The sequence below is a fragment of the Lagopus leucura genome, unplaced genomic scaffold (genome assembly GCF_019238085.1).
Source record: "Lagopus leucura isolate 7727_CA_CO unplaced genomic scaffold, USGS_WTPT01 Super-Scaffold_100024, whole genome shotgun sequence".
NCBI classification, from domain to species: domain Eukaryota; kingdom Metazoa; phylum Chordata; class Aves; order Galliformes; family Phasianidae; genus Lagopus; species Lagopus leucura.
Window position 1 is genome coordinate 7,388,032 of NW_024962276.1, and position 27,931 is coordinate 7,415,962.

A 27,931-nucleotide genomic window follows, 5' to 3' on the forward strand; every position below is an offset into this window, starting at 1 on the left:
CAGTTATACCCCAGTGCATCCTGTCTGTGGTATCTCCCCAGCTTCCTTTTGTCAGGCATGGCAGAGAGAAGGCAGAAGTGGATTTAGCACAGCCCATCGAGTAGGTGCCTGGGCAGATATTAGCTTTGCAGAAGGAAGAATGAAATCTGAAAAGCTGATAATGTTACAGTCAGTGGCAGCTCTAATACACCTTAAGTGGATGTCCTTAGGTGCATCATTTGTTCGGTTCTCTTCTTTACCAGAATTATCTTCACATCATGTCCAAGAACTGAGGACTTAGTGGCAGGCTGTGGATGGCCAGATGCACTTCGTTGCTTGCTCATAATATAACCCTTTCTACAAAAAGAGATTACAGATAGGATGCTGCCAGGAAATGACCGAGCTGGCAGAGAAGTGGATGAACACAGGGCCAGGCACTTTTAGAAGAGATGCTTTCTTTTGCAGTGACATTGGTACACACAGGAAGTGTTAGTACTATTCATCATTTGGTCTTTCTGTGCTTGTTTGAGAACAGTGTCCCAACACCAGTGTGTAATCAGTATTCCTGAATAGGAGCTTGAACAAAGCTAGTCATCGTACCGAAGGCAGTGTACTATTTGTCCCCTCTGATCTGGATGTACCTCAAAAGGGATCAACTCTAGTACTTAACAGCAGAGAATAAATTCAGATCTTGTGTTAAGAACGTGAAATATGTTCTTAACATATTCTTCTTGTATTAAGAAATGAATTTTGCAAGCATACAGGATCCTTTGTTGTTTTTTTTTTTTTTCTGGAGTGCATCAAAGAGGCGAGTGGGGTAGGGACCGAGAGATGCTGCGGCTCTTGAGCACTGGGCTGGGACCGGTGCTGGATCCAGTTGGAGCACTTTATACAGCCTGGAGCAAAATAGTGAGCAAGTCTTCAATGAGTGGAGCTGAGGGAAGTATGAATTAGGAGTGTAACCCATATTATGGAATTTGTTAGTCTAAAATCTTCTGTACCTGCAGAGTGTAGCAGCTCTACTGCCCAGCAGTTAGTGATGGCACACTGAACGCTATGATGAGTGAGATCGAGTATTTACCTTCTGTCCACTGAACCGGATCAGCTCAGCTTGTGCTCGAATGTATTGGTTGCATTTCTTTGGTCTGAGGGAAGTGCTGTGCACTGTCAAACAAATGTATTAGGTGAAGGAATGACTTCTGCTCCCTAACTTCATAATATTCCATCTAGAAACTGATGGGAAAGAGACATGACAGCAGGTAATTGCAAAATTGACCTCTGCCCACCTGAATTCAGTTTCTGTGATACTTCTAGACTTAGCTTTATGTAATGCAATACATATTTTTATTATGCTCACAGTATATATAGAACAAGCTTACAAGATTTGACTGCGTGCTGATTTGGAGTAAAATAGTGCAGCTCAGAATCTGGTAGCTATAACAGAACTGATAGGCCTTGAAGCAGAGGAGGCTGTTGATAAATACTGACTTCAATACCGGTATTGCATAACTGTGGAACTTGTTTTCATAAATGCAAAAACTGAATAATGCAGTTGCACTACAGTAAGTGTCTGTATTGGAACAGTTTGAGGAAGTGACAATTTCTTTCAGCTCTTCTGGATTTTTCTCTTTTCAGCTGTTGGACAAATTGAAAGATCGCTGGATGCACACTGGCTTGTGGAGAAACCTGGAGCTTGTTAAGACAGTCATTGCAGAGCCTCAAGGAGGAGCAAAAAGTGACTTCGATGAACTGCTGAAAATATACTACGATGCAATAAAATTTAAAGGAGGAAAAGGTACTTTCTGCAGACAATAGTTACACTGTCCTTTCAAGTTAAAAAAGAAATAAATTATTCTTAACAATTATAAGATATGGTTAAATACTTAAGTTAACTTTATCTTAAGAAATTATTGTTATAAATGAGGAAGATTAAGAGCTGTTTTCATTGTTGCATGCGGAGAAAGGGACGCACAGAATGATGCACAATCCTGATAGTGGTGTCCAAGAGGCAGTGAACTGTGTAGGAATGTGGGTTTGTGTGTCCAGCAGGGTGCAGACTGGCCTCTCAAAGAATCACTTTTACCATACATTGCAGCTCCTGTAGGATTTCTTTTCATAATACCTGAATGTTAGGGTAAAGAATAAAGCATGATAGCATGTCAACAGTAACATAGTTTTTGGAATACAGAACTGAAAGTTTTCAATTTGAAACACTGTGCATATAGTTCATGCATAATTAAGTACCACTGTCTTATATCATGGAAATTATTTTACTACTCGTGTTAAAGATCACAATTTTATCAATGAAAATACAGTTGATCTCATCTTTCTAACAAAAAACACTTCTAAATTTAAATCCCCTCACCTTTTCCAGACAGATGCACAATGTATTATGCTATATTATGTTGAGCTTTTAAAAGATATTGCTGAAACTTTCTTTTGATGTTTACTTTACCTCTGGGAATGATGCATGTCCCTCTTTGGCTTCTTCAAGATGGAGCACTCCTAATAGCTGTGTGCAGAGGAAAAGTTAGTGAAGGCTTGGATTTCTGTGATGAGAATGCTCGAGCAGTTATAACCATAGGTATTCCGTTCCCAAATGTGAAAGACCTTCAGGTAGGACATGGATGTCTAATTGAAAGAGTTGTATGTTGTTCTTTGTATCCTGTTTGAAATATGACATATGCACAACATTTGTTGGAAAAGTTTACCCTTGGACTCCAGTCTTATTTGAACCCTTTATTGCTTTCTACACAGTTAAAAGGAGGAACAGCTCAGCATGTTTTGTTGACCCATTTCTATAATTCTAAATACACGTATATCACACAAGGGAAAAATACTGTAGATTCCTTTGACGCTGCTAGTGAAGGCTTTTATATTGTTAAAGTGCTCTTTTCTGCCTAAAAGTGGTATTCTGATGCATCTCCAATTAAAGAAATTGGAGACTATTTGTATTATTCAGCAGGTGGCCAAAGAAACATCCTGTTGCTTTTCCATTGCTGTGTAATTGCCCACATCAACACTTCCTTTCTTTTGACTTCAGCAGAGCTTGTGGTGTAGTTAGATAATGTTCCATGAGAGCAGGCAGTTTCTAGCTGAGACCAGGCATTTATTAAGGAAAAGAAAGCCAATGAATATGGAAAAGTATTTTTCTAGGCTTTCTTTCTGCTTAATGAAAGGAATATGTATTATTAACTCATCTGGAAGATCACTAAAAATAAGCTAAGTGCATGATGCTTCACGGCTGGCACTTTTCTTCTCAGTATGATGGCCACTGTGTCTGTCCTTCTTTTTGTGTGCATTTTAGAGCATTTTTAGACTTCTTTGTGAAACTAAGAAAAAAGTATTACAGAATAAATATCAGAAACAGCTGGATTCTTGTTATTAATAATGCCAAATCAAACAAGAAAACCATGGGTCTGCACTTGAAAGCTCAAGCTGCCTCAGCTTTGGTTTTAGAGATGTGTTCTGAGCTTAAGTGAACAGCCAAAGACTTCTTTGTTGTCTGCAGCATGTGCCTAGTTAAAGCCTTGGTAGGAAAAACCCACATCCTATGAGGACTAGTAGGGTTGTGTTAGCAGTGGCTGCCTGGTGTGGTGTTCTCTCCATGTTTGCATAACTTTCTTGAGGCGCTTATTCAGCCATAACATTTTTCTTCTACTAGAACATAATACCCTGTCCTTTAGTATAAAGGCATGTACATTCAAAGAAAATTCATCACAGTTTCTAGAGTTAGAAATGCTTTGTTTTAGAAGTGTTCTCTGAAATGATAGTTTGGAAACACTTGGTCTGTAGTAGAGCTGGAACTGTTACATTTTGCTTTAAACGATTTCCAGAATGTCAATATTTTTGTATTCTAAACTGTACAAAATTGAATTGAAAAGTATGGGTCCATGGTGAATTATGCTCACAGTGGATTATCTTCTTTAAGGTTAAAAATACTGCTTTTGATTTTCTTTTGGATATGACCAAATATGTAGTATAGTAGAAATTTGGGCAGTGCACCTCATTACTGATAACAGTTCCAAAATACGAATGTTAGGTTTATCTATTTTTTTTTTTTTTTTTTTTAAATCAGACTGAAGAAAACCTCTGAATTGTTAAGTAAGGATAGAAACAGTAGCTGCCAAATTGCGCACAGCTAAAGGTTTGTGTGCGTATATTTAGATGCAGTAATGCACAAAGCACTGCACTGATCAATTCTAAATGAGAGAAGGGCATGCACTGGTCTCTTAGCATCAGATCTGAGAAGCTGGCTGGTGTGTGGTAGTGCTGCTAGAATGGTGCTAGGGGAAATTGTTCTTACTGTCAGTGTGTCTTCTGCTCAACAGCTTGGATTCAAAATGATCTCCAACTAGCAGTACTTCCCTGCAAGTTGAATAATGCTCTGTTTGGTCCAAGGTCTGGATTACTGCATGCTTCTTTTACCACTTAAGCTCACGTAGTCAGCTGGATAAGGGAGGCTACACAGAAAGCATACTAAAGCTATAGTGCTGTTTCCCACAAAGGAGTGGAAGAAATGTAATAAAAATGGCATAAAAAAGTATGTGCTACATCATTAAAATAAATAAATAAATAAATAAACTTTATGTAAAACTAATGTAATATCTGATTGCTGGGGCTAAATGATATTTGCACCATTCTGTTTGTGGTGCAGCTTTGTTATCCATACTTATTAAAATTAGATCTTAATCCTTTGAAACTGAGATGGGAATGGGGTTTTAAAGTGAAAGTTGATGTTCAAATACTTGCTTTAAACAGTGGAAATAATTTATAACAGTTATCATGAAGGATAATTGCAGTATTTCATTAAAATAAATTTTCCTATTCAGTGTTGTTTTCAAGACATAGTAGTTGTGTTTGTCATAGTAAGAATAGAGGAATTCTCTCTTGCAGGTACAAGCGAGTGACTTTCTTTTAGGGTGTTCGATCTTCATTGAATGTACAATTTCTTCACTTGAAACCCTTTTTTCTCCTGGGATTAGAAGAATCCAGATTTTAAAATATTAGAAGACACTGCTTTGTTTCTTTTCTTTTTGTAGGATTTTAGGAAGTGTGAGTTCCTAACTGAAATGGTTCAGAGTTCATAGGATAGTTAAGACGATTGCTCTTGTGATATACATGGCTAACTACATCAGAAGATAGGTAAATACTGAAAACCTTAAAACTTCCAGCTTTGAAGATTAGTATGGTGTTTAAATTCTGAGGAGATAATTCTAAACACAGCGATGCAAGTCAAGTTAGAGCTAAGTAGGTGGAACCTATGGAACCTAGGTCCACACCTATGGAAACAAGAGTTGCATCTCTTGTTTTACAAAGCAACTGATGCTTGGAAGATCTACTGAAGAAACTGATAAGATTATTAGTAATTATATCCTTTTATAAATAGAAAATGCAAGTGGCTAATAATTCCCCAGGAAAATTCATGGGATACTTCTGGAATTGGGGTAAATAACAACAAAATAGTGCTTTCTCTACGTAAAACCACACTTGCTTGTCTGCTTTTTGGGCTAGTAGAAGTCTAGTAAAAGTCCTCTTAAGACTCAGCTCTATAACCCCTTACTCCTGCACATAGCTCTTCCTTGTGTGAGTAATCCCTGTAATACTACTAGGACTATGCGCAGTCATAAGGGTTTATTGAATTGTGCCTTTGGAGACCGGTATTTTATGTTGGCAGCTTGATATTGGCTCATCTCCACTAATATTACTTGTCTGTGACCAACCTGCTTTCTAAATAAATTTTATGGTTTGTAACTTGATGCTAATTCCAGTGAACCGTAATATTAGAGAACATAAATAATGTGGCAGAAAAAGATGCGTAGTGCTACATACATGTTATCTGATGCTAACATACTGTTTAGGCCCACTGTTTAGCATTTTGGATCCAGGCATCGTTCTTGGACAAGAAACTCATCACCAAATATGTTGTAAAATATGCAATATTATGCTCTCCATGTGTGTGTTGTAAACATATGCTACAACTTCAGGTGTTAAAAGGAGAGCGTTTGGTCTCTTTCAGTAACTGTAAGCTTTTGTATGTGCATTATTTTGTGTAGAACCTTTAAGGAATGTATTTTTGTTTCTTTTCCATTTGCTTCACTTAAGAATTTTAAGCCCATGGTAACTTACATTCAATCGCTGTCACAAAGAGAGGAGTCTAAAACTCTTTGTCAGTGTTAGGAAGAAAGCAGTGATTAGGTTTCATAAGTGTACTTCATAATAACAATGCTGTGTTAAGAAAGGGAGACCAAACCTGTAATTCTGTATGATTGAAAATGGTTTCATATTGCTGAGGAATCAGGTTGCTAAAGCAAAATATATAAAAGAAATGTTGAAGTATTGCTTAAAGCTACGGTGCTCTCAATGGTAGGGTTTGGCTCTTGTGAAGCAGGAAAATGTATTTCAGAGCCAAAAATGACTTCTTTGGCTGTGACCAGGATTTCCTCTGCCCACCTCTGGGACCTGAAACTAGAGGTAGGAAAATCTGATTTTGGAGCCAAGTGTGACTGGTGTAGTTCAAGTCATAATTTACTACTTTTACCCTGGGGACCTGAAAATAAAGGAACTCGCTATGAAATGTTGATAATGGGCGGCTCTGAAGTGCAAGCATTAAGCTAACTTTCCCAGAGAGCATTTCTTCACTTCCACCTTTCCAGATGCTTTTGATCGTAGTACAGTAGAGTGTAAATAATCATATAACAGCAAAGAGAACTTAGCAAAATAGAGAGGAAAACAGAGTCAAACCCTTTCGCAGCAATAGATGTGCAAAAGAAAGAAACTAGATAAGGCTGGACGTCCTGTGCAATGACACGACTCAAGAACTGTAGCTGAGTTTACTGTTAATGAGAAGTATTTCCCACCACTGCCATATTATGATACTATGTGATCATGAACTACGATAGCACATTTTTTCTTCACTGTTTCCAGTGATCGTATTTTGTAGAATGTGAAGTAACACAGTTTCAATTACAATTTTCTTGGTTACGAGCAACCTCAAGCAGCTGAAAGGCTGAAGTTTCTTCTGGAGGGATCAAAAAAATTGACATCTTTGTATCATTTCAGATGTTTCTGAGAAACTTTGCGTCATCTTTCCTGTCTAATTTGATGTCATAGAAGCCTAAAATGTGTGAGATATCATTTGCAGATGATCTGGCATCAGTGTGATTTAAATGATTGTAGAAAGTGGTCTTATTTTGTGTGTGATCATCTATCTTAATGGTTTTCTAAACCTAATCTGTATTTACTTCCTCCTTCACGCTATTACTGAAGGGAAAAAAAAGAAATGAAGTAAGGAGCAGAGATAAATGAATGGAACTTTCATAGGAAAGCCATGCGTTGTAGTATTTTATTTATTGAATGTCCTCTTATTTATTGAATGTCTTTTAAGAGGAACATGTAGAGTAGGGTTAAAGTGCAGTGTATATTCATTCTTGTGTGTGCACACTTAAATTTCTTTCTTCCATGCCACACTTCATATTCAATTTTATTTTATGCTTTAATTGTAAAGTATCTTCGTAAAACAAGAAGTATGTAAGGAAGAAATGGAGCATTGGAATGTGCAATATTATTTGGTAAGCCTTTGAGTGTTAAATTTATACACTTACTGGGGTAACCTACTTCTAAATTTTGTAAAAAATAATAATAATAATAATAATTTAAAAAATCAGCCAACTCTGGTAGTATCTTGCAGCACTACACTGTAAATATTTCAGTCTGCTCTGATGTTCACGAAGGGCTAAGGCAGCGTGCTGGGTCGCACATTCACAAGGTGGCTGGCTCTGGATATTGTACACCTCCATCACTTTTCTTCTTCTCCCCAAAGGAAAAGGTCAGGATATAGAGCTACTTCCATTACCAAGTATGTATGTGGAAGTGTATATTAAAATAAGCTTTTTCCTTGAGATTATTTTTATGTCTCTTTTCAAACAAAGTTTTGGTAGAGGTGAGGTCTCGTTCTGCTTTGCTGTAACATTTCGCAGGCAATGCAGTAAATAGGTGATGGTGTAACAGCTGCTTATATCAGCAGGAGAATATCACAGAAGCCTTTCATTTCCCACCTTTCCTGAAACAAGAATGGTTGTAGAAAGTCAAAGCCATCTGCACTTTTCTTAAGTGGAGGCTCCATTTGTGGGAGTAGCTGCAAAATCCTGTGGAATAGAGCATTCCTGTGGCTAAGCAAGGTAACGTTTCAGTTCAGCTTTGCTTGTAAGGCTGCTGGATGGCATTTTTCTTCTACTGGTGCAAGGCTAATGTCAATGTGTTGCCATAGATTACAGAAATCATCTCTGAATATATCTGGAAGTTAAGCCTTTGGATAAATAATACCGCAAATCAAAACTTTTCCTTTACCTTTAATAGTTTACTTTTATGATCCATAAAAAATTCTGAAGTGATTTTCTTGTGTTTATCTTATCCTTAGCAAGTAGCGTTGACCTTTAAGTTTTTACTTCACTGTCAAAGTATGTTGAAAGCTTTAAAAGTGAAGCTATCACCTTGGGGATTTGTAAGGATGACTGACACTTACCACTTCACCTCTGCCGCAGCGGCACCGAGCGTACACAGCAACCTTGTACCTCAGGGGAAGCTGCTTGATTTTTTTCACTTCTGCTTCAGTGGAAATGGATTGAATTTTCTCTTCAGAGCACAGTTTTGGTTGCATTAGATTTTAATCAAGTCACTTGTTCACAGTCCTTCCAAGCCTACAAGACTGAGATGAGTAGATGGGCCTGGGGTGAATGTGCTACAAGGTTTGTCAAACTGTGAAACTCCAGGATCGGAGATGCCACGTGGTGTAGTTGACAATACTCAAAGTGTTCGGAGGTTGCAGCATTACATAAGCTTCCCATCTCTTTAACACTGGGATTAAGAGCGAGAATACTTGGGAAGCGTTTAGTCATAAAATAACTTGTGAGCACATAAGGGAGGAAATACGGCTTTGCATAAAGTGGTACTGCTGCTTTTCTTCCCTGAAGGTAGGGTTGGCCAGTTAGTAGACTGATATGCCATGGTGTGGCTTTGCTGTTCAGAACTGTTGGTTTGAATTGGAAGCCCCTGCAAGGGGAGAGGTGATTCACCTGGTAAAGAGACCTGTGCAGGATGGAGCTGCAGCACTGAGCCTCTCCAGCCCCTATCAACCTTTCTGTAGTATACAGTGTTACTTTGCTCACAGTTTTGTTTGTTTTCTTTTTTTAAATGCATTGTGTGTGAAAGCAGAGTAGTGTTATTTATGTATCTGATCGCAATATTTAGATACATGAATTGGTTGGAATGGCCTTCATAAGTAATTGTAATACACAGACTCTAATAAACTGTAGATGATGAGCATTTGCTTATTTCATACTGTTATGTTAAATCTGTTTGTACTTGGAATGCCTGGAGCATTTGAAGATAATATCCTACTGTAATACTTTTCATCTAAAATAATGGGCTAATAAGTTGAGGTGCTGTGTTTAGATAGGTGAGTCTTGTGCCTCGCCTGTGTCTGTGTACGTGCATTATTTAGTCTTAAATCTCTCAGATGTTGTTACTACTTTCGAAGCAAGGAAGGAAAAGTTAAAAGCTGTGCCATTTAATGCTTCTTCCATTTAAGAGTTCTCACATGTAAAAGAAAAAAAAAAGGTTTTCATGTCTTTTACTTTCCTGCACTTGCATGATTTTTATGATTCCTTGGCATTCGTCAGGAGGAAAGTAGATGGCAAGCATATTCTTGGAGAATTCTGATTATTGCTATTTCAGGTGGGGGAGAGATGCATGAGGTTTTTAAGAGGGTAGATTTGCTTAAAAACCATTTTTATGTCTTTTTAGGGGACAAGGGGTGAAAGTGGGGAATGAGGTGATCACCTGAATTTTTTTGGTTTTCAGGAGGCGGGGAATTAGATGTTAAACTTAAATGCATGTTGTGAAGTTCACTGCATGACACAGACAGTAGTCTTCATTTCCATTGCCGTTTGTCCTGTGATAAAGAAGCTACTGAAATGCCAGAAAATATTCATACCCCTTTTCTGTTTTTCATTTCCATGCAGGAGAATGCTGAGAAGGTTTGGGCATGAGTTTCCAAGTGTGTCTTTGTATCCCTGCCTACGTGTGTGTGTGTTTGTATTCGTACAGCTCTCAGGTTATTTGCCTTTGTCCTTCCGGCAGTTGACTCCTCAGCCTAGTACAGCACTGCTGGGTGCTGATCTAAGGGCAGATGTTGGTAAGGAGCAGAATTCTGTTTGCAGAAATGAAAGAACTCAATTCTAAGGAAAGAAAAAATGCCTCTTCTGGTTTTGTGTTTTTTCCACTGATTTTTTTTTTTTTTTTTCCTGTTTAAGCAACCAGCTCATAATAGATAACTATTTTTATATCCTGCTGTTAGATACAGCCACGCTATGTTAATTTTGAATACATCTGGGTCAGGCAGCCATACTGCTGAAAGGCTGCAGGCTTCTGCATGTACATGTGCATGTTATTTTGGGGGTCAGAAACAATCTCTACTCTTCTGAGGTTCGTGTCATAGGCTGACAAATACAGTCCATATTAACTACAGTATAAACCCATTTTGTTACTTATTTACGTATCGTTTGAATTAACCTGGGTTTCTTCAGGTGTGTACTTGTTGTTTATCCTCTTTTCCTGAGTTGTCAACAGTTAAAAATGCGTTATAATGAGAATTGTAGAATATTTAATGCAGTTGTTGGGGAAAAAAGCAAACTCGTTTTACTAAGTTGGATTAAAAAAAAAAAAACATTCAAAAATTCTTTGGAGTGGTAGTAGAAACGGCCTCCAAAGATTTTTCCAAGTCTTAAATAAGAAAGTTTGTTCATGGCATTTACTTTTTGTTGCTATTTCTCAGTTGATATTGTGTAGTGAAAGATGTCGAACTAATTAAGCATTAAAAGAACGAGCGGTTAGCAGGTATAATGCTGTTAGACTTCAGTAAATGTGAATGTGACCGTGACCTCCCAGATAGATCAAAGCCTAATCTGTCTGACAGCTACAAGATGGCAGAGCTTGCCACGGGCCTTCTGCTGCTGCCTGCTGAAGCTATTTGTCTGTAAAGCATGCCTGATAGCTAAGAGTATATTTTTAAGGATGAACAGGTAAAAGTAAAAGGCTGTCTTCTGACATTTTAACTAATCCCTTCTAGCCTGTGGTTTACTGCGCATTTAGGATATTTGCTAGCAGGAGAGACTGGCTTTTTCACATATGCAACATGTCATTTTGAATCGGGCGTTGATTTGATGTTTGGTAATGTAAGAGTTATACAATGAAATAGATTCTGATTGCATTAAAATGACATGCCCTGGCCTTTTACCTTTCGTAGACTTACAATGAAAACTGAACTCTCAGCAACGTAAGTTGTCATCTCATGCTGAGACATGATCGTCAAAGTGAGAAAACCCAGTGCTTATTTTCTGTTAACCCTTTATTCAATAAGATAGAAAAGACCAACGCAAATAGTGACTTATTTTTTTATAATTTGAAAAACAAAATGCCATTGTTGATGGGCATTACAAGTTGTATACATTTCCATAATGCTGACGTGTATTGGCTTGTAGTATCAGTGTATTTTATTTACGGGATAATACGTTGTGATGGAGATGAGATGATCTGGCTGTTCTGCCTTCTCCTGTTACCATTTGCCATTGGTTAGGCTTTTAAAAACTTGAGTGAAATTCTCCAACCTCACTTCAATGTTGAGGAGTACCCTGATGTTCCTCCAAGTAGCACCTATGTACGTGGAAATGCTCAGTTATGCTTTGGTTCCTTCTTAAAGAATGGTATTAATGCTCCTAAGCTGCTTGGAAGAAATCATCTTCTGTTTTGAAAATTACAAAGGAGACCTCATATGGCAGTCAATAAATTCAGGGTGACTGGAACAAATATTAAATCTGTGAAATCAAACTGAATTTATTTTCTGGCTGTAAAGATTGAATTTGTAAATTTGACAGGCAATTTAAAGGGCATAAGTACATAAAATAAAATTTCTTACCCAAATCCAACTTGAAAGTTACCTGTCAGAAGAGGTTAGAAGTCTGCTGTTTTCTCTCCTGAAGCGTGTCCTTTCACTTGTCAGTTTAGAAAGGTTAATACTGTACAAAAGAGCAAAGGAAGGACCCTTGTTGGTGTAGTTTTGTTTGTTTAAAAATAAAAACCTCAACAAACGCAACCATCAGCTCCCCCACGGTCAGGAGAAATTCTTTTGCTATATGTTATTATAACTGTGCATAATGTTAGTTCAAGCAATTCTTGCTCTGGTTCAGGTCAGGCAGTTCACGCGCAGTTGCCCAGATGATCAGAAAAGGGAATCGAGGAATTTATTTTGCAGTTCTTGTCAGAGCTGCCTTTGGAGCAGTGGGAGAGGCCGATTCTTCTAACTATTTCCCAGCCTGAAATACTGGGTAGCTTAATATTGCATCATACAGCAAAAGGCAGTGGGCAGCAGGAGCTCACTCTGAGGGTACTGTTGCAGCTTGTATTACGTGGCCCCTCTGTTTTTGCTTCAAATTGTGCTGTTACAGTGTATTTTTCTGCACTTCAAACATGCCTTCAAAGATTGAGTAAATATTAGAACCCTCTATGTCTGCCTTGTATGATCTGTGAGTAAAAGGGGTATTGATGGTCGTCCTGATGAGCGTGGTGGAATTCATTCTTTTGTGGCTAGAGCAGCTTGTTGCCTTCTGGGTACTGATGCTGGGTAATAAGGCAGTGTCCTGGCACGCACTCTGGTTAATAATTGAAGTACAGCTACTGGCAACCAACATTCAGGGGGTTCTGCAGCAAAATAGGTTATAGAGCTGCTGTCTTCTGGAGCTTCCAGCATTTCCTTTTGGCACACCAGAGGAATTCCCAACTTCATAACCCGCTGATTGCAAACTTGAGCCTTGTAGTTAAGGGACTCTCTTGGCCAAAGATATGAGACCTTTCAAATGTTTTATGGTTAGAAATGTTCTGTGTATTAAGTCATTGTTGTTAAAACGCTCCTGAAGTGTTTATGTAATGCAGGTGCAGTCTTCTGTGTTGTGAAATTTGTACTGAATGTTTTCAAATTCCGATTGCTGCATAGCAGATCTGATGATATGTTTCCAGTTTATTGTTCTTGGTCCTTTTAAATTGCAGGTATGAATCAGTTGCATATTTTGACTTTGGCAGCTTGGAACATTGAAGCCTTTGCTGCGTCACAATTGTGGATAAATGATAACTGTAGACAAAACTTGGAAGACTTTCTATTAATGTTGTTTCTGATCTATTTTATCTAAGAAACTCTCTTTTTTACCTTATAATGTCCACTGATTAAATCAGGCTCTGATTCTTTTTCCATTTTAGAATATTTTCTTTTCAAGAGCATAATTGCAAACAATATTTTGTGATTTCTTTTTTAGGTTGAATTAAAGAGGAAGTATAATGATCAGCATAAAACTACAAGAGGCCTTTTATCAGGGAGCCAGTGGTATGAAATCCAGGCTTACAGGGCTCTGAATCAGGCCCTGGGAAGGTGAGATAAACCTAGTGTGATTAAGAACATACATATTTGTAGAACTTTTTGTATATGACGTCTTCAATGACTGATTCCTCATTGTTAACATGGGGTAAATCAGACCAGAAAACTGATACTGTATAAATCAGGTATTCAGCTGCTCTGTACTGGCAGCTGTCTGCCAGTTGTTGTGCATTTGAGCACTGTTAAGAGTTCAGAATTTTCATTTTTCATCCTGCAAAGTTAGGCTGCAGGTTCACTTGTTGTTACTCCAGATACAGAAAGGAAAGCATCTGCAGAGGAGGAATAATTACTGAGCTTACAAATCAAATGAAAAAATCTTAGGTCTTTTCTAATGTACTAATTATACTCTTGGTGAGCTTAGAAATTTTTTTTTAATGTTTAGCCTACAGTATTTTTGAAAGGAATAAATATTTGTTCTGTTTTTTTGCAGGCCTTTGCTAAAGGTCAATTCAGTTATCATGCTTGCTGATCTCTTTCCAGATTTAGAAGTGGTATAGCTTACTTTCTCAAATGAAATAATTCACTCAAATTTTATTAACAGAACAGAATTAGTTCATCCTTCCCCAACAGAGTTTACTGTATGCAGATAGCTACTGTATAGCTATCTATCAGCTGCATTTAATGTAGATGCTGTACATGTATGTATATTATACATCTGTACAGTGATATGAATGAAGGTTTAGGGACAAACTTGAGACAATATAGTCTAAGTAAATAAAATCTCATTGTAAATTCTTGTTGCTTTAGATCGTACATTCTTAAGTTCCTCTTAGTTACAATTAGCTAAGAAAAAAGCTAATAGAAGTGGTGCAATGCTAGCAGTAAGAAATTGATTTGAAGCTTTGTCACTGTGAAATAAATTTTAACTTGATTCTAGCTTTAGTGAAATTGCTTGTTGTATCATTTGTCATGTGAATAAACTTGTGCTAGTCGAAATTTAACAGGAGGAAATAGGCTTCCATTCTGAAACAAACATGTAAATGGTGTGCATTATTGTTGGACTAAGTCCTTACTGGCTGAGGTTTGGTGAAGAATGATGGCAAATGATGACAGTTCTTATAAAAACAGAGCAGCCTACTAAGTTATTATAAAGTATAGCTTCTTGGGGCAGACACAGGAAGTAGTTGCTGTAGGTACACAAACAGTAGTTGCTGTAGATGCCTGCAGGGATGGAAGTGAGCAGAAGCGTGCTAGTCCTCAGTCTGGCACTTTTCTCTTAATTCAGTGCTCTTACAGTATATGAAGTAACACGCGTCTTTGAAATGAAGCAGCAGCCTTTGGGAATTGAACAGATGGTGTGTATGGCCAGGTGACACCGTGCAATGAATTCCTTGCAATGCTGCTTCTCCTAAAAGTGCAGGATGTCTCTCCCAGCGTGTGTCATTCATCTAAACTATGAGTCAACCCTTACCCATGCACTGAAAAAATGAGAAGTGGGAAGAAGCCTGTTTCTGAGTAAAGCTCTTCTCATTGTGGAGACATCTCAAATGTGAACAATTATCGTTTCTTCGGTGTCGCCACTTTAAGCCCTGACTGATACACTTGTGTTTTCATGTACGTTTGCAAACGTCTTCAAAAACTGTCCACTTCTTAAGCAATGGGGGTAATAATCCTGAACTATCACTGACAGATTGTTTTCCATATTTCACTCATGTTATTACTGGGAGGCAGTATGGAAATCCAAATAATGTTAAAAATGTCAATGCGTGAGAAGTGAATACTGGAACATTTTTGGAGGTCTATAAAACCTCAGCTACAAACTAAACAGTATCACCCACAGCTTTGATCTGCACCTCTATACATTGCTTTATGAAAATGCCTAGGTCATTTTAAAAAACCCCACATGCTTGCCATTGCATTGGAGTTAATTTTTTCTCCTTTTTTCTTACGTTTTCTCCTTTCAGTATTTAATTTGTCCAGTTAAGAGTAGAAAACAAATATATGGCTTGATTAGATGCTGAATATTTGTTTGGTTTTAATTTGTTTCCACATAGTAATGGAAATGAAGGAAAATTAAGCTTCTGTGATACACTCTGGTAGTACCATTCGTGCAGCCAGAATGAACGTTATTTGCTGCAAGGGAGTAGGAAGATGCTCTGTATATTTTTGCATATCCCAGCAGGCTGCCTCTTTACTATTTCTCCTGTCTGATCCCCACAGTTTTTTACTATATGGCCTCCAGTTATACAGACATTGTTTTTTTCATTGCTGTAGGTGTATAAGGCATAGGAGTGATTGGGGTGCCCTTATCTTAGTTGATGACCGCTTCCGGAACAACCCTAACAAGTACATAACTGGTAAGCTGTTTAAAATAATAAAATAAATAAATCTTTTTGGGAAAGTTCCTATTAATAAATGAAGATTACAGAAATATGATTGTAGGAGGTAACAAAGCATAGCCATGAAACTAAAAATCTGCAGTTGAAAAGAAATTGCTTAGGAGGCAATGCACTGTGTGTCTTTATTCCTGATCGGTTTGGAAAAGATCTGTAAAGGAGTCAACAGATAATGTTGCTGTCTAGTCAGCAGGTGGAGCTCAGCTGCCATGGTACGAGTCAAACCATTTTCTGACATGTCTTTTGCACAACCAATGCATTCAAATTATATCCCTTCTGCTTCCTGAGATACATTTGTATCTGTTCTGCTATTTGAGAGCTGTAAAAATGATTGCTGTATGAAAGCATATTGCATTTTATTTTTTTGCAATTGACAGTTGTGGTTATTTCTGAATATCTTGCTTAATCTGAAATAAAGCTTTGATTTACTTAAATTCTAGTTTTTGTCATTAACTTTTTAGTACAGTCATAAATATCTATACTCTGAGTTTCTTTTAAATAATTCTCAATAACAAGAAAAATGAATACCCAGGCATAAAAGCAGTGCATACATAATAATAAAACTGGGTATACATAATGTAGTTTTGTTGTAACACTTCTTTTTTTCCTCCCCCATTAGGATTATCTAAATGGATTCGTCAACAAGTCCAGCATCATGAAAATTTTGGTAGTGCACTCGAATCCTTACATGCATTTGCTGAAAGAAACCAGAAAGGCATTGATTTTTCGTCACAGGGTAGCAATGAATTTTCCCATGTACCTTTAAATTCAAAAGAGCTGTCATCAGCTTCTCAACAGGAGGCAACTATTCACCTGTCACCAGATGTTCCTGTTAAAACTGAGGAGCAAAGTTTGGTCCCAGGAACTCATTTAACTACAACCATCGACTCAATTAATCCTGAACCATCAAATCAGCCAAGTAATATCACAGCAATAATGCAGCAAAGTATGTTCATTTCCTGTGGGGGGGAAAAGGGCTTCATTAACAATTTCAAGTGTTCACTCGTATCTCTCTTGGAAGAAACAAATATATTTTTTTTAAGTATTGAAATGCTATGATGGAAAATAATTATTCACATATGTATATGAGCTGTGCTCAGCATACTGCAGTTACTCTTAAAACAACTGATAATGTTTGAAAGGTTTGCAGTGCAATCAAAATTACTTTCACTTAAATTGATTTTGTCATCGGAAAAAATGAAGATAATTTAAAATATGCTTGAAACGTGATTTTGAGCATTATTGCAAGGTTTAATTATTGCTTTGATTCAAACTGTATCTGCTGTTTAGGTACAGTGAGACTCCCTGTGTACAATCAATTCCTATAAAAGCTTTACAAGCAACTATCCTTCCATTCCTCAATTTTAGAAAAGCTTGTCATTTCACTTCTGGTAAGATAGATGTAAATCATGGAAGAGAATAAAGAGTAAAAAAGACAGGTTTTGAAATCCAGTCATACATATGCTCTCACTTTACATGGGCCAGTTAATCTATTGATTTCATTAAGACAATTCATGTGCAAAGATAGTTGTAACATCTGGGCTTTTGTTTGTATTGGATCTTAATGAGCATTATAAAATATCTGCAAACCTAATAAAACAGTGGTAATTTTGATGTGCTAAACATGCTGTAAATCAGCAGGGGGAAGGCATATACAATTAATTAATGTGTTGTGATTTTTCACAGGTGGCCAGAAAGTTGATGTGGAGAGTCATTCTCACAATGCAACACAAAGAAGAAAACATATGGACTCCAAACCCAGAAGGCCTGCAACTAAAACAGAGAGAGAAAAAAAGAGTGATTGGACTAATTCTGGTTTTATGAAAGAGCACTGCTGCTTTAAACCACTGACTTCAACACCTTTGCCTGTAGCCACGAACTGCGTGTCCACAGCAAGCAGCAAACAAGGAAAGAATGTGAACAGTGCTAGTGAACTTATTGGTGGTGTAAATCAATGCCAGTCATCATTCACTTTAGAACGTAAACAAAGTATACCAGAGTCACATTTGGAAACAACTGATTTTTCAGTCAAAAATACAGAGGCCCCAGTTGCTGAGGAGCATCTTGATGAGCAAAAGCTTCACATTGAGCCCAGTAGTGAGCTTCCTTCAGTAGGAGGGAAGCCTGAACTTTCAGTGTTAGACATGTCTGCAGAAGCTGAGGATGAGGATGAGAGCCTTTACTTCACTCCAGAGCTCTATGATGATGCAGAATCTGAGGAACAGGAAATGAGACCACTAGATCCAGATGAGAATCAGATTGAATGTGGGAAACCCACAGTAGCTGATGATCTTTTTGTAATCAATACCTCAAAAACACTAAGTGAGCCAAAAGCAATTACTAATGCTGATGTCAGAAACACAGGTTTACTTGGAACAATGCTGAATGATATCAGTAAGAATAGTGCAGTTAATATTGAAAAGATGACTAATGGAAAAGAAGCAGAACAGGTAGAATCTCAAGAGGTGGACACCAAAAAACGGAAAATCAGTCTTTCCAGATCAAGAAATAAAGGTGTGTCACTTTTTTTACTGGACAATACTAGCACATAGTGACAGCTTCCATAGGGAATGTGATGAGCAGTCTTTACAACATAGCCTCACTGGAGAGCAACGATTGCTTTCCAATTCACATTCTATTTCACATGCTGTTATCAGGTTCAATATATCATGTTGGTTTTGTTTTTCACTGTGCAAATTATGCTCCCTTCAGTTATCTGCAGATATAAGATTCTTCACCCTAATTGTATGACCAAAGGACAGGTATCATGTGTGAAAATTCTCTTGCTTGTACGGCGAGGAGGTCTGAGTCTTACAGGTTTTATTAGTCTGCTATTAAACACAAGCAGTTGAGTTTACATCAGAAAGCAAAAAATCCATATAAAATTAGGGTTTTCTGCATTTGTTAGGGTTTTTTTAATTAAAAATGTATAACAGCAGCTTTGCAGATCAAGTAATACTGTAGCTTGAGAATGGATACTGAAATAGGTGTATGTTCTTCAGAACTCTCTTCCCTCACATTTCTTCTGTTAAAATGAGTGTGTTAAAGCAGAGGCTGTGCAATAGTAGCATTTGCACACTTGGATATTTGATGATGATAGACTTCTGAATTAATCTTTTTTTGTTTTATATGGAAGTTGAGGTTTCTTTAAAATTTCCTTTTGGGAGGTAATAACCTTTGGGGGTCAGATTTCGTATGTACTCATCAAAATGAGGACTCATTTGCCCTTCATGCCATATATAACAATGTAAATTTGTACATAACTAACTTTAAATCTCCCTCAGTCTGCTTTTTTTCTTTTTTTTTTTTTTTTTTTTAATCATTTAAAAACTTCTTTGATTTACTGCAGTCAAAACACCAACCAAGATTTTGCTGTAATAAAATGTCAGGCATGATTTTCAAGAAAAGACTGTTTCTATTGTGTATTAATATGCAGATGCAAGGTTTTTACAACTGCTTTATGGCCATTTGTATGTTCTGAGTGAGAGCTGAGTAAAATTTTACTGGTCATTTTCTACAGAATTTTATCTAAATAGCATTCTGATGTCCACCTCTACATAACTGTGAATGTGTTCATGTCAAAAGTGATTTAAATTCTCTTTATGTAATAAATACAACTTTATAAAATTAGGTCCAAGGATGGAAAGAATATTGTTCAGTTTCTGTAACCAGTATTACTATGCAGTGTTTACCATTTGGTTAAGCATTTTCTTTTACTGGTGCCATGTAAGGATCACGTTTAGGTTTATGGAATTCCCGTAGTCATCAGGTAATGATGGTAACTATGTTCATGCTCCCACTTGATATAGGGTAGAAGTAAGCTCTAATGTTGGGAGCCATTTAAACATAAAACTTATTTAAAGATAAGTGTAGCTACTTCAGATTAAAATTTAAGTAATTGATTGAAGGTTGCAGTTCTCTGTGGGACTGGCTTCTGGGAAGAACTGTCCCATAGGAAATGGTGGAAAGGAGGAAGAAGAGGAAAGGGGGAGTTTCTTTTGGTGTAAAAGCCGTGTAAATTCTATCTTTGTTGATCCTTCTAACTAGTTCCAACATTCAGTATCTCAGTGGGTAAGAATATTTGTTTTCTTTTGTTAAAAAATTTATGGCAATTTAGAATACTATATTAAATACTGCCAGTCTGCAAGTGGAAGGGAAGCAAAATCAATGAACCAGCTTTCCTAGAGTTGCTTGATTTCCCAAATGTAGAAAAGCAAAATTACTGAAAATTCTTCACATATGTATTAGTTTGACGTGATCTCTTATGTCTAATCATAATATCTTGACTTTATTAAAGGATTGAAAGTTCAGAGACAGTACAGAAGAGGAAAATCTACTGTTAGGGCAAGAGACAACACCTGTGAAAAAAAGGTACCCTGTAGATAAATATCACTGTTGAAGTGATTACTGTTGAATGTTAAGCTGCAGGGGAAATACAGTCTATTATATGATCTTTTAAATGATCCATGGATAAACACACAGCATCAGTGTGTGTGTAGTCTGTATGGTTTGCTCTAGGTCTTTACAATCAATAGAAACCCTTGTTTTCCATGTGAAACAAAAAGGCCAAGTGTTACCAAGTCCTGTTAGCATAGATGGAAGCCACAGCTATTGCCAGCATATAGACTCATCTCGTAACCCATTGTAGATGGGATTCCTGCCTCAATATAAGCCATGATTCCAATTTCTCAAAACTAATTTTTAGGGCAGGATTGATGGTTGGACTTATTGATGTTAGAGGTTTTTTCCAACCTTAGTGATTCTATGACTTGCAGTATAAGAACATAACCATACTGAAACAGAGTTGTCGGCCTTTTTCAAGATTCCTCTGCAGAATTCCAGTCTAAATCTCTGACAGTCTGCAGCATTATTGGCTGTAAAATATTTTATACAAAGCCATTTCTATTTAGGTTAGGTTAAATGATTTTAGCATTTACTACATTATGAGTTAATATAAATGATAAACGTGGAGTTGAATAAATTTGAGCGTTTCGTATCTCAAGTAGATTTGATACATTTATTAATGTGTTTATATTTAAAGTCCTTGAATGTACATAGATGCACAGCTAGTATCTGCAAAGGGCTATTCCCATTAACTCGTATATTGGCTTATTAGAAGGAAAACCAACAACAGCCTTGCAAGAGAGGACTTTACTGTATTATCTGCGGAGCAGAAATACTACCAAAAGCAGAAGGTAAGACCTATGAAACTGATCATTTGTTTCAGGTTGGGAACTGTAGGATTCTTCACCCTTTTACTTTTACAATGTTGGATACTGAGGGGGTATTTTAGAATAATTGGTTAATTTCTCTACTGGAAATTCTAGGTGGTATTTCAGTGAAAATAAATTACTCTTATTGGAGTTTTCCAGACAGATTTGTCTTGCTTGGTAAGTCATGATTGTTCCAGATATATTGATTTATCTTGAAATACAATGGTAATCTGAGTGGCATTGAAGAGTTAACTGAAGGCAACTTGTCCTGGCATTATGGAAGGCTGAAAGAGATTATTTGTAACACAGTCACCCATTCACTGGGGTGTGTTGCTTCTCAGGATTAAGTATTAATTTGCTACCAGTTGGTAGTGTCTTGGCACAGTAACTCTAGGGAGCTAATACAAGTTGTAATGAAGCCATCAAGAGTTCTACTGACAAACTGGAACCGTAGGATCACATTGCTGTTCTTCACTACGTAACCTACATCATATTAGTTCAGCTTGATTTTATGCCTTCCGCTGGTACATTTTAAGAAATGTTAACTAGATGTGTTCTAAAGTTGCCTCTACTATTTTTGTGATGTCCTTCACTCTGGGAAAGTCTAAAAGCTGATGTTAGTAATAACTCTTCTACTTCTTAAGAACGCCCTGTATTTTCAGTCTATTAGGCCATATGTGGTAATGATCTAATTAGAGTGTGTTGTAATCAGTTACATGCAGAAACAATTAGAAATAGGTGCTTAACACACTTGATATATGAAATCATTGTATTCCAGGAGAGTGTAGGAATCTTTTTATGATAGTTGATAGTTGTGGGTTTAACTGGTCCCAGTTTTACAAACCGAAAGGTAAGAAGACTTTGTATGCATTGAAGTACATCTCTGGAGCTTGAAAGAAAACCAGAATGCTGGATTTTTGGATGGTGCTAGAAATGATAAGAAGATTGAGATGGAGACATGAGCAGAGACCTGTTTCTTACCCAGAGTTATGCTTACAGCAACCACTATGATGTGGGATAGTCCCACAGCATCCCTTCTTAATGGCCCCAGAAGCTCATTAAGTAATGAAACAGTTACAGAACTGGCATCAAAGAAGAGATAGTAGCAAGAAGAAAAGCTCTTGATGCAATCCTATGTGTTAAATAAAATCACTTAGAGTTGCTGAGGTACTTTAATGCTAACAGTTACCATGGTGTCCATTGTCACTAAGAAGTTTAATGCTGTTTAAATTGAATTTCAAATGTCGGTTGATGAGAATTTTAAAACATAATAATCTGACATAGCTTGAAGAAAACTTTAAATATGTGACTTTATCCAAAATGAATTCAAACTCCTTAGTCAATTTGGGAGTTATAGCAAAAGGAAAACTATCTGCTGAAAAGCAAATTTTGGATGGATTAAAAAAATAAAATTAAATAAGGCCTTCTTCCAAGGTCCATTTACATTAATAGAAGTCTTTTCACTGACTTAAGGCAGTATTGGATCAGGGCCTAAGTTACCATCTTGTGAATGTGGAAAGTTTGCAGTATGTTTGAACAGTGCTGCATTCAAAACCATGTGTACATGTAAGTCTTATGCCCTACTTTCTAAATTGTAGGCATTTTGAGAAAAACTTGTTATGGTGATATTGAGATGAAAGTAATCTTGAAACTCTTCAGAAGTACGCATGTAAGAAGTAAGGAATCCAGTAATAACTGTACATGTGAACTAGATGTCACTTCAGATGATGATAACATGATGTTGGTCATCACAGATGTTGCAAGTCTCAGTCATCTTAAAGAAACTTTGAAGATTTATCAGATGCCAGTGAAAAGCAAAGGTAAATTTTACTGATAATTGGTAAATGCCACTTAGCATTTGTCAAACCCTGCAGCTTTAAAAGAAATACTTTTCATTTCCTCCAGCTACTCCTGATTTTGGTAACATGCTTTTATCTCTTGATCTACATATGAAATTTCCTTCTATAGAAAGGACCAGTACAAGTCTTTTGCCCCATTTAGTCTCCAATATACTTAGAAGTTTTGCAGATATTTTTACTGGAAGATGTTTATAAGCCAAGAGAAACGCCTGAGTGTTCAAAAAAGACTGTAACCTGTCTTTCATTAAATTGTTCCATAAAACGTTCAAAGCTATACTAAATCTCTTTCTGTATATTTTCCTTATTAGGAAATTTCCTCCTTTTGAGTGACATGATACCAAGTTATAAAATGTACCCTCTACTTGTTTTCTTTCGTTACCCATTGGCTCAGTGTGGTTGCTGCAATCATTGCTTTCTTTGTGTCAGATCTGGGTATTGATTTTTCAGTTACCTGTTGCTGTGTAACCCTGACTTCATTTTTCTGATCTTCACCTCTATCATCTTGCTTCATGATGCTTCTGCTAAGAAATAATTCATTTTACAATATTATGTTTTATTGCCAGTGTGGTAGTTTGAGTTTACACTGGTTCTTCCTCTAGACCAGGTTGCTCACAGCTCCAGCCAGCCAGCAGCAGAACTCTGCTGAGATCTGTGGAATTCTTTATGTTTAATCAAACACTGACGATGGGCACCAGGCTCCTCTCCATTCCCAAATTCCTCATGTCCTTACGTAATATTCTGATCAAAAAGAAAGCATAAGAATAGCAAAAAGAAATTTGTTCACATTCCTTATAACAAATGAAACTTATGAATTAGAGGCGCATACCCAGCCACGGTGGATATATAAAGTAGGTCTCTATAGCTGCAGTGTGTTTGATAGGAAATGAAGACAGGTATCAGACTGCAGTGTGTGATCCTTTAGCAACATTCAGGTGACAGAAGCCAGAAGGAAAGTATTGGTATTTGCAAGTGCATGGGCAGTTCTACTATTAGGACAGCACAATTGTGTGTGGATTTTTTCACACAGGCTCTATTTTAAATGATGCTGAATTCACAGAGATGAGTAAGAGTTCCTTATCATGTGACTTTCTGCTAAAATATGAAAATTAAGTTTTGAATTGTGAAGTGCATCCTAGGATCTCTTAACTTCTTTAGAATATCTCCCAGTGCTGATGTGAAGCATTTCTTTCTTTCTTTCTGAAAGGCACGAATGCCAGTTTATCTTTAAATGCGGTTTGGAATGAGAAGGAATATTCTCTGACAAGTTACTTACAGTGCAAGAGCTGCCTCGTCCAGTCAATGTCTCCGTGCCCTTTGATAGGAGCTGAGGTTATTCATTTCAGCAATAAAGCACAGTCATGGGTAAGTAAACTGGTTTATTTTGTACATTAGAATGGTTACTGAGTGACTGTAAATATTAAAATATAATTTCTTTTACAGATAGAATGAAAATTTTACCTAGATTAATTATATATTATTGATGTGATTTCTACTACAGAGATTTGAAATTATTTTCTATATTAAAAACTGTATTCAGATACCTTAATACATTTTTCATTATTTACATCTAGTTTGATGCAATGTCTGTGGTATTATGCTTTATGAAGAGGGATAGGAAAAGAGGCAGCAGCTATCCATGTCTTTCATGAAGGGAAAATCAGAGCAAAGCATCAGACACAAAAATATTAATCAGACCCTGAATAATTAACATGGATAAGGTCTAAAGGAGTCAACAGGACAAAAATTATACATATTGTGTTTCTAGTAAGGTTAGCAAACACTGTTAGCAAAGTCAATAGAACTCTTTGAAATCTAGATGAGAAAGGTATGTATGCTTTATTGTACATTTAATAATGCTTTGCTTTAAAGTAAAGAACAGGATTCATCGTGAATGAACTTTGCAAATAACCTCAGGATACCTATCTCCTGAATTTTCCTCCATTTATACTATGGGTAGAAAGATAATTGAATTTAATTTGTGATAGAGAATCAAATTTAATTCCACTTTGATGTTTTTCAATACTAGCTGTGCAAACTGAACCATGTCAGCAGTTTCATTCATGCAGCTCTCTGTGTAGGCAATTGAAGGGGGACGGGGCTCCCTTCTTACCAGATGCAGCAGGTACAAATGTGTAATCAGCTGGTATTGGGTTTACAAGTATGTGCTTTTGCTGGTCTAACATAAACAAGTGTTGTGCTCTTTGCCTACCTGCAGCTCCTAACTTCTTCTGTTTCTTTTCCTAGAAAGATGTGGTTAATTGTTATGTTTCCTGAATATGTCTCTTTCTCTTTTCTTACGTTCTGTTTCCGTCCAGTGGAAAGAAATCTTGGTAAGCTCCTAGGCTAGGGAAGAGCAACACAAGCTAAAAAAGACCACATCTGGCTTTAGGGAGTCATTCTGCAAGCTGGTGGCTTTCAGTAGAAACATATCTAATCTCTTAATGCATGTCTTTGTTTCAAAGAGACTCGAGGGAAAAAAAGATCCCATTATCTTCAATAGACCCGTAAAACAATTGTCAGAACTGACATCTCTCCTTTGGATCTGTTGCAAACTGTATGTGCCATGACTAGATTTATATGGCAGATGACTTGAATGTGAGAGTTGTGGAGAAGCCACTCTTCTTTTTTTCTCTTTGGTAAAAGTAATGTTCCCTATTTAGAAAGGTGGAATGGGCTGGCAATGAATGATGTTAGAGGTAAATACAGCTTTAATTCTATCATCTCCTTGCTTTAAATCAAGTGGCTGTTTTTCCTTAATTGGGAGTATGTGAATGTAAATGAAGACGTAGAACGAGTAAAGGGAGTATAAAATTATGATTTGTTATATGCTGCCATATGCCAGAACAAACACACATGCATTAAAGTGAAGAAGTGTGATCGAGTCAGTTTTAGCTCCCAGTTGTGTATCGTTGAATACCAGATCCTGCTGTTATTGAGCAATATATTGGTAGTGAAATTAACGTTGTAGTCTGTAGTGCTGCCTACCCTATGTTAAATCATGTTTGTTGTCACGAGGTATCGTAAGTCATCTTAAAGGACTTTCTGTCATGTGCTCTCTGTAAATCAAGTACAGTTAGCTCTGGAAGATGGGGAATTATTCCTTTAGTAGAAATCATGTAGCAAAACAAGCTTAATGTAGAATCACTGGGTTTGATATCTGTGATTTACTTCTAGGGTTGGTAACCCACTAGATGTAATGCTGTATTTTCATGAATTAAATTGCAGGTGTGATTATCAAATTAAATTTTGGTAAATCTTTTTTTGAGAACCTACTTTCTTATATATAAATTACACATTTATGCTGAAAATAAGATTTTTAGATTTGCTGTTATGTTTCTGCAAATTCAATTACATCACATGCTAGCTGCTGACCTAGAAACCTCCATTAGGTTATTCAGGCTTTATGTGACATCAGTGGCATATAAGTTCATACTGTTATTTATGTTCCTTAGATGACTCTAAATAATTGTGTATTCATGTTTGTGGTCTTTGTGCAACTAGAACAACTTGGTAGATGACAGCACTTCAGAAGCAGGATGCTTTAAGAGGGAGCCGAGTTAATATAATTCTTCTCTATGTGAAAAGGTGAAGGAAACTTTGACGATTAAGTTTTTAAACTTATTAAGGAGTTGTTGCTATCACTGATTAGACAGTCAGCTGTTGAGGCAGTAGCTTTTATATAACAGGATATTGTTTTGCTCATCATGTTACCACATTTGGCAAACTTTTATCTTAATGCGCCTATCGGGAATACCAGTCTGACCTCAATCTGAGTAAAGCCTTAATAGTCGACGTGAGGGATGCTTGCAGGAGGTGGCGCGGTCATTTTCGCAGACTGTATATTTGTTATCGCATGTTAATCAGATTCATCATTCTGTTTAATAAAGATTTCATCTGCCACGCGAATGCATAATCGGCTATGTCTGAGTGACCGTCTTTTGTCTTGAGCAGATTGCTAAAACTGTATTAAGCATCATTAGACAAAAATGACGACCTTATTAATTTGTCCTTTATGTGTTTTCCAGCAGATTGGACCTCATTATTATGCAAACACAGTACACAGAGCGGCACCAGAAGTAGCTCATTAATGTTTCTTTCCCCTTAGTATGTAACAGATTATTATTGTGAAGTGTGCATGAAATAATTGCTAATTATGCGCCTTAAATGGTACAGTGATTGTCTAGATTTTTTTAATCCAGAGTTCTGTGGAAGACCATCAGAAGCTACAGGTTAGCAGCACTGAAGCAAGTAAACCAGAGGAAGTGAATCACAAAGCATGCATTTTATCACACGTTTTCCTGCCTGTAAGGAGTAATTAGGACAGCTATGGATAGTTTTTGCTTACGCTGTTTCATACTGCGTAAGAAAGTACTGTCAGCTGGCCTAAGGTATAAGGTATGTTAGTAGGTATGTCAGCCAATGAATATATGCGGGTAGGCTTGAACTGTTGAGTTACAGTAAAACAAAAATGGTGTCGATTCTTTAATGGTAATTCTTCAGTGAGCATGGTTCCCTTATACACCATTAAAAGCTTCCATTTCCCAATGCTGCTCCTTCCACCTCATGTTCTCCCAGTCGTTGCGTTTATTACAGGCTCTCTTTTCAGTGTAATTCTCCTTAAGATTCATAAGCATTATAGAAATTAAATGTTAGGATTTGGCATTTGTCTGTAGTTTGACAACTTTGTGCTAAGTGTGTAATTGGTTTAAGCTGGTGGTGCTTCGTACTTATCCGTGGCACATCTTCTGTAATCTGTCTGCCACCATAGCTGATAAGACTTGGCCACAACTGAAGTTTTTGCAGCGCTGGAAATAAAACCCTGATCCATTAAGGGTTTGTGTGGGTTTAGCTTTATAATCTGGTTTAGAAATTGTGAGTAGTCAGATTGCAGATGCAAGATTTGTTGTCGAAAAAGCATCATGAAAACAATTACAACAGCTTATGCTTTCTTAGCCTGTTGTTGACAATCTAACCTAAATGCAGTGAGTATTTCTGAAGAAAAGCATTCCTAGCTGGCAATTATTTATTACATTTGAGCAACGAAAAAGGTATCTCTGAGAG

General features: G+C 37.0%; 1 protein-coding gene across 6 annotated transcripts in view; it reads left to right on the forward strand.

Moving 5' to 3' along the window:
* BRIP1 (BRCA1 interacting helicase 1) overlaps positions 1-27,931 on the forward strand; it is a 104,028-nt gene that overhangs the window by 30,780 nt on the left and 45,317 nt on the right. For 5 of the 6 annotated variants that reach the window (XR_006180626.1, XR_006180628.1, XR_006180627.1 and 2 more), the window contains exons 15-24: positions 1,615-1,774; positions 2,474-2,595; positions 13,344-13,456; positions 15,677-15,759; positions 16,418-16,744; positions 17,485-18,312; positions 20,096-20,169; positions 20,915-20,993; positions 22,610-22,831; positions 24,075-24,232. Coding sequence is in view for 2 of the 6 variants with exons in the window: in XM_042880043.1 (XP_042735977.1) it covers positions 1,615-1,774; positions 2,474-2,595; positions 13,344-13,456; positions 15,677-15,759; positions 16,418-16,744; positions 17,485-18,312; positions 20,096-20,169; positions 20,915-20,993; positions 22,610-22,831; positions 24,075-24,232 (2,166 nt within the window). In the remaining 4 variants the exon portion in view is untranslated. The remainder of the gene's footprint in view (positions 1-1,614; positions 1,775-2,473; positions 2,596-13,343; positions 13,457-15,676; positions 15,760-16,417; positions 16,745-17,484; positions 18,313-20,095; positions 20,170-20,914; positions 20,994-22,609; positions 22,832-24,074; positions 24,233-27,931) is intronic. The other variant, XR_006180629.1, reaches the window with a different exon arrangement.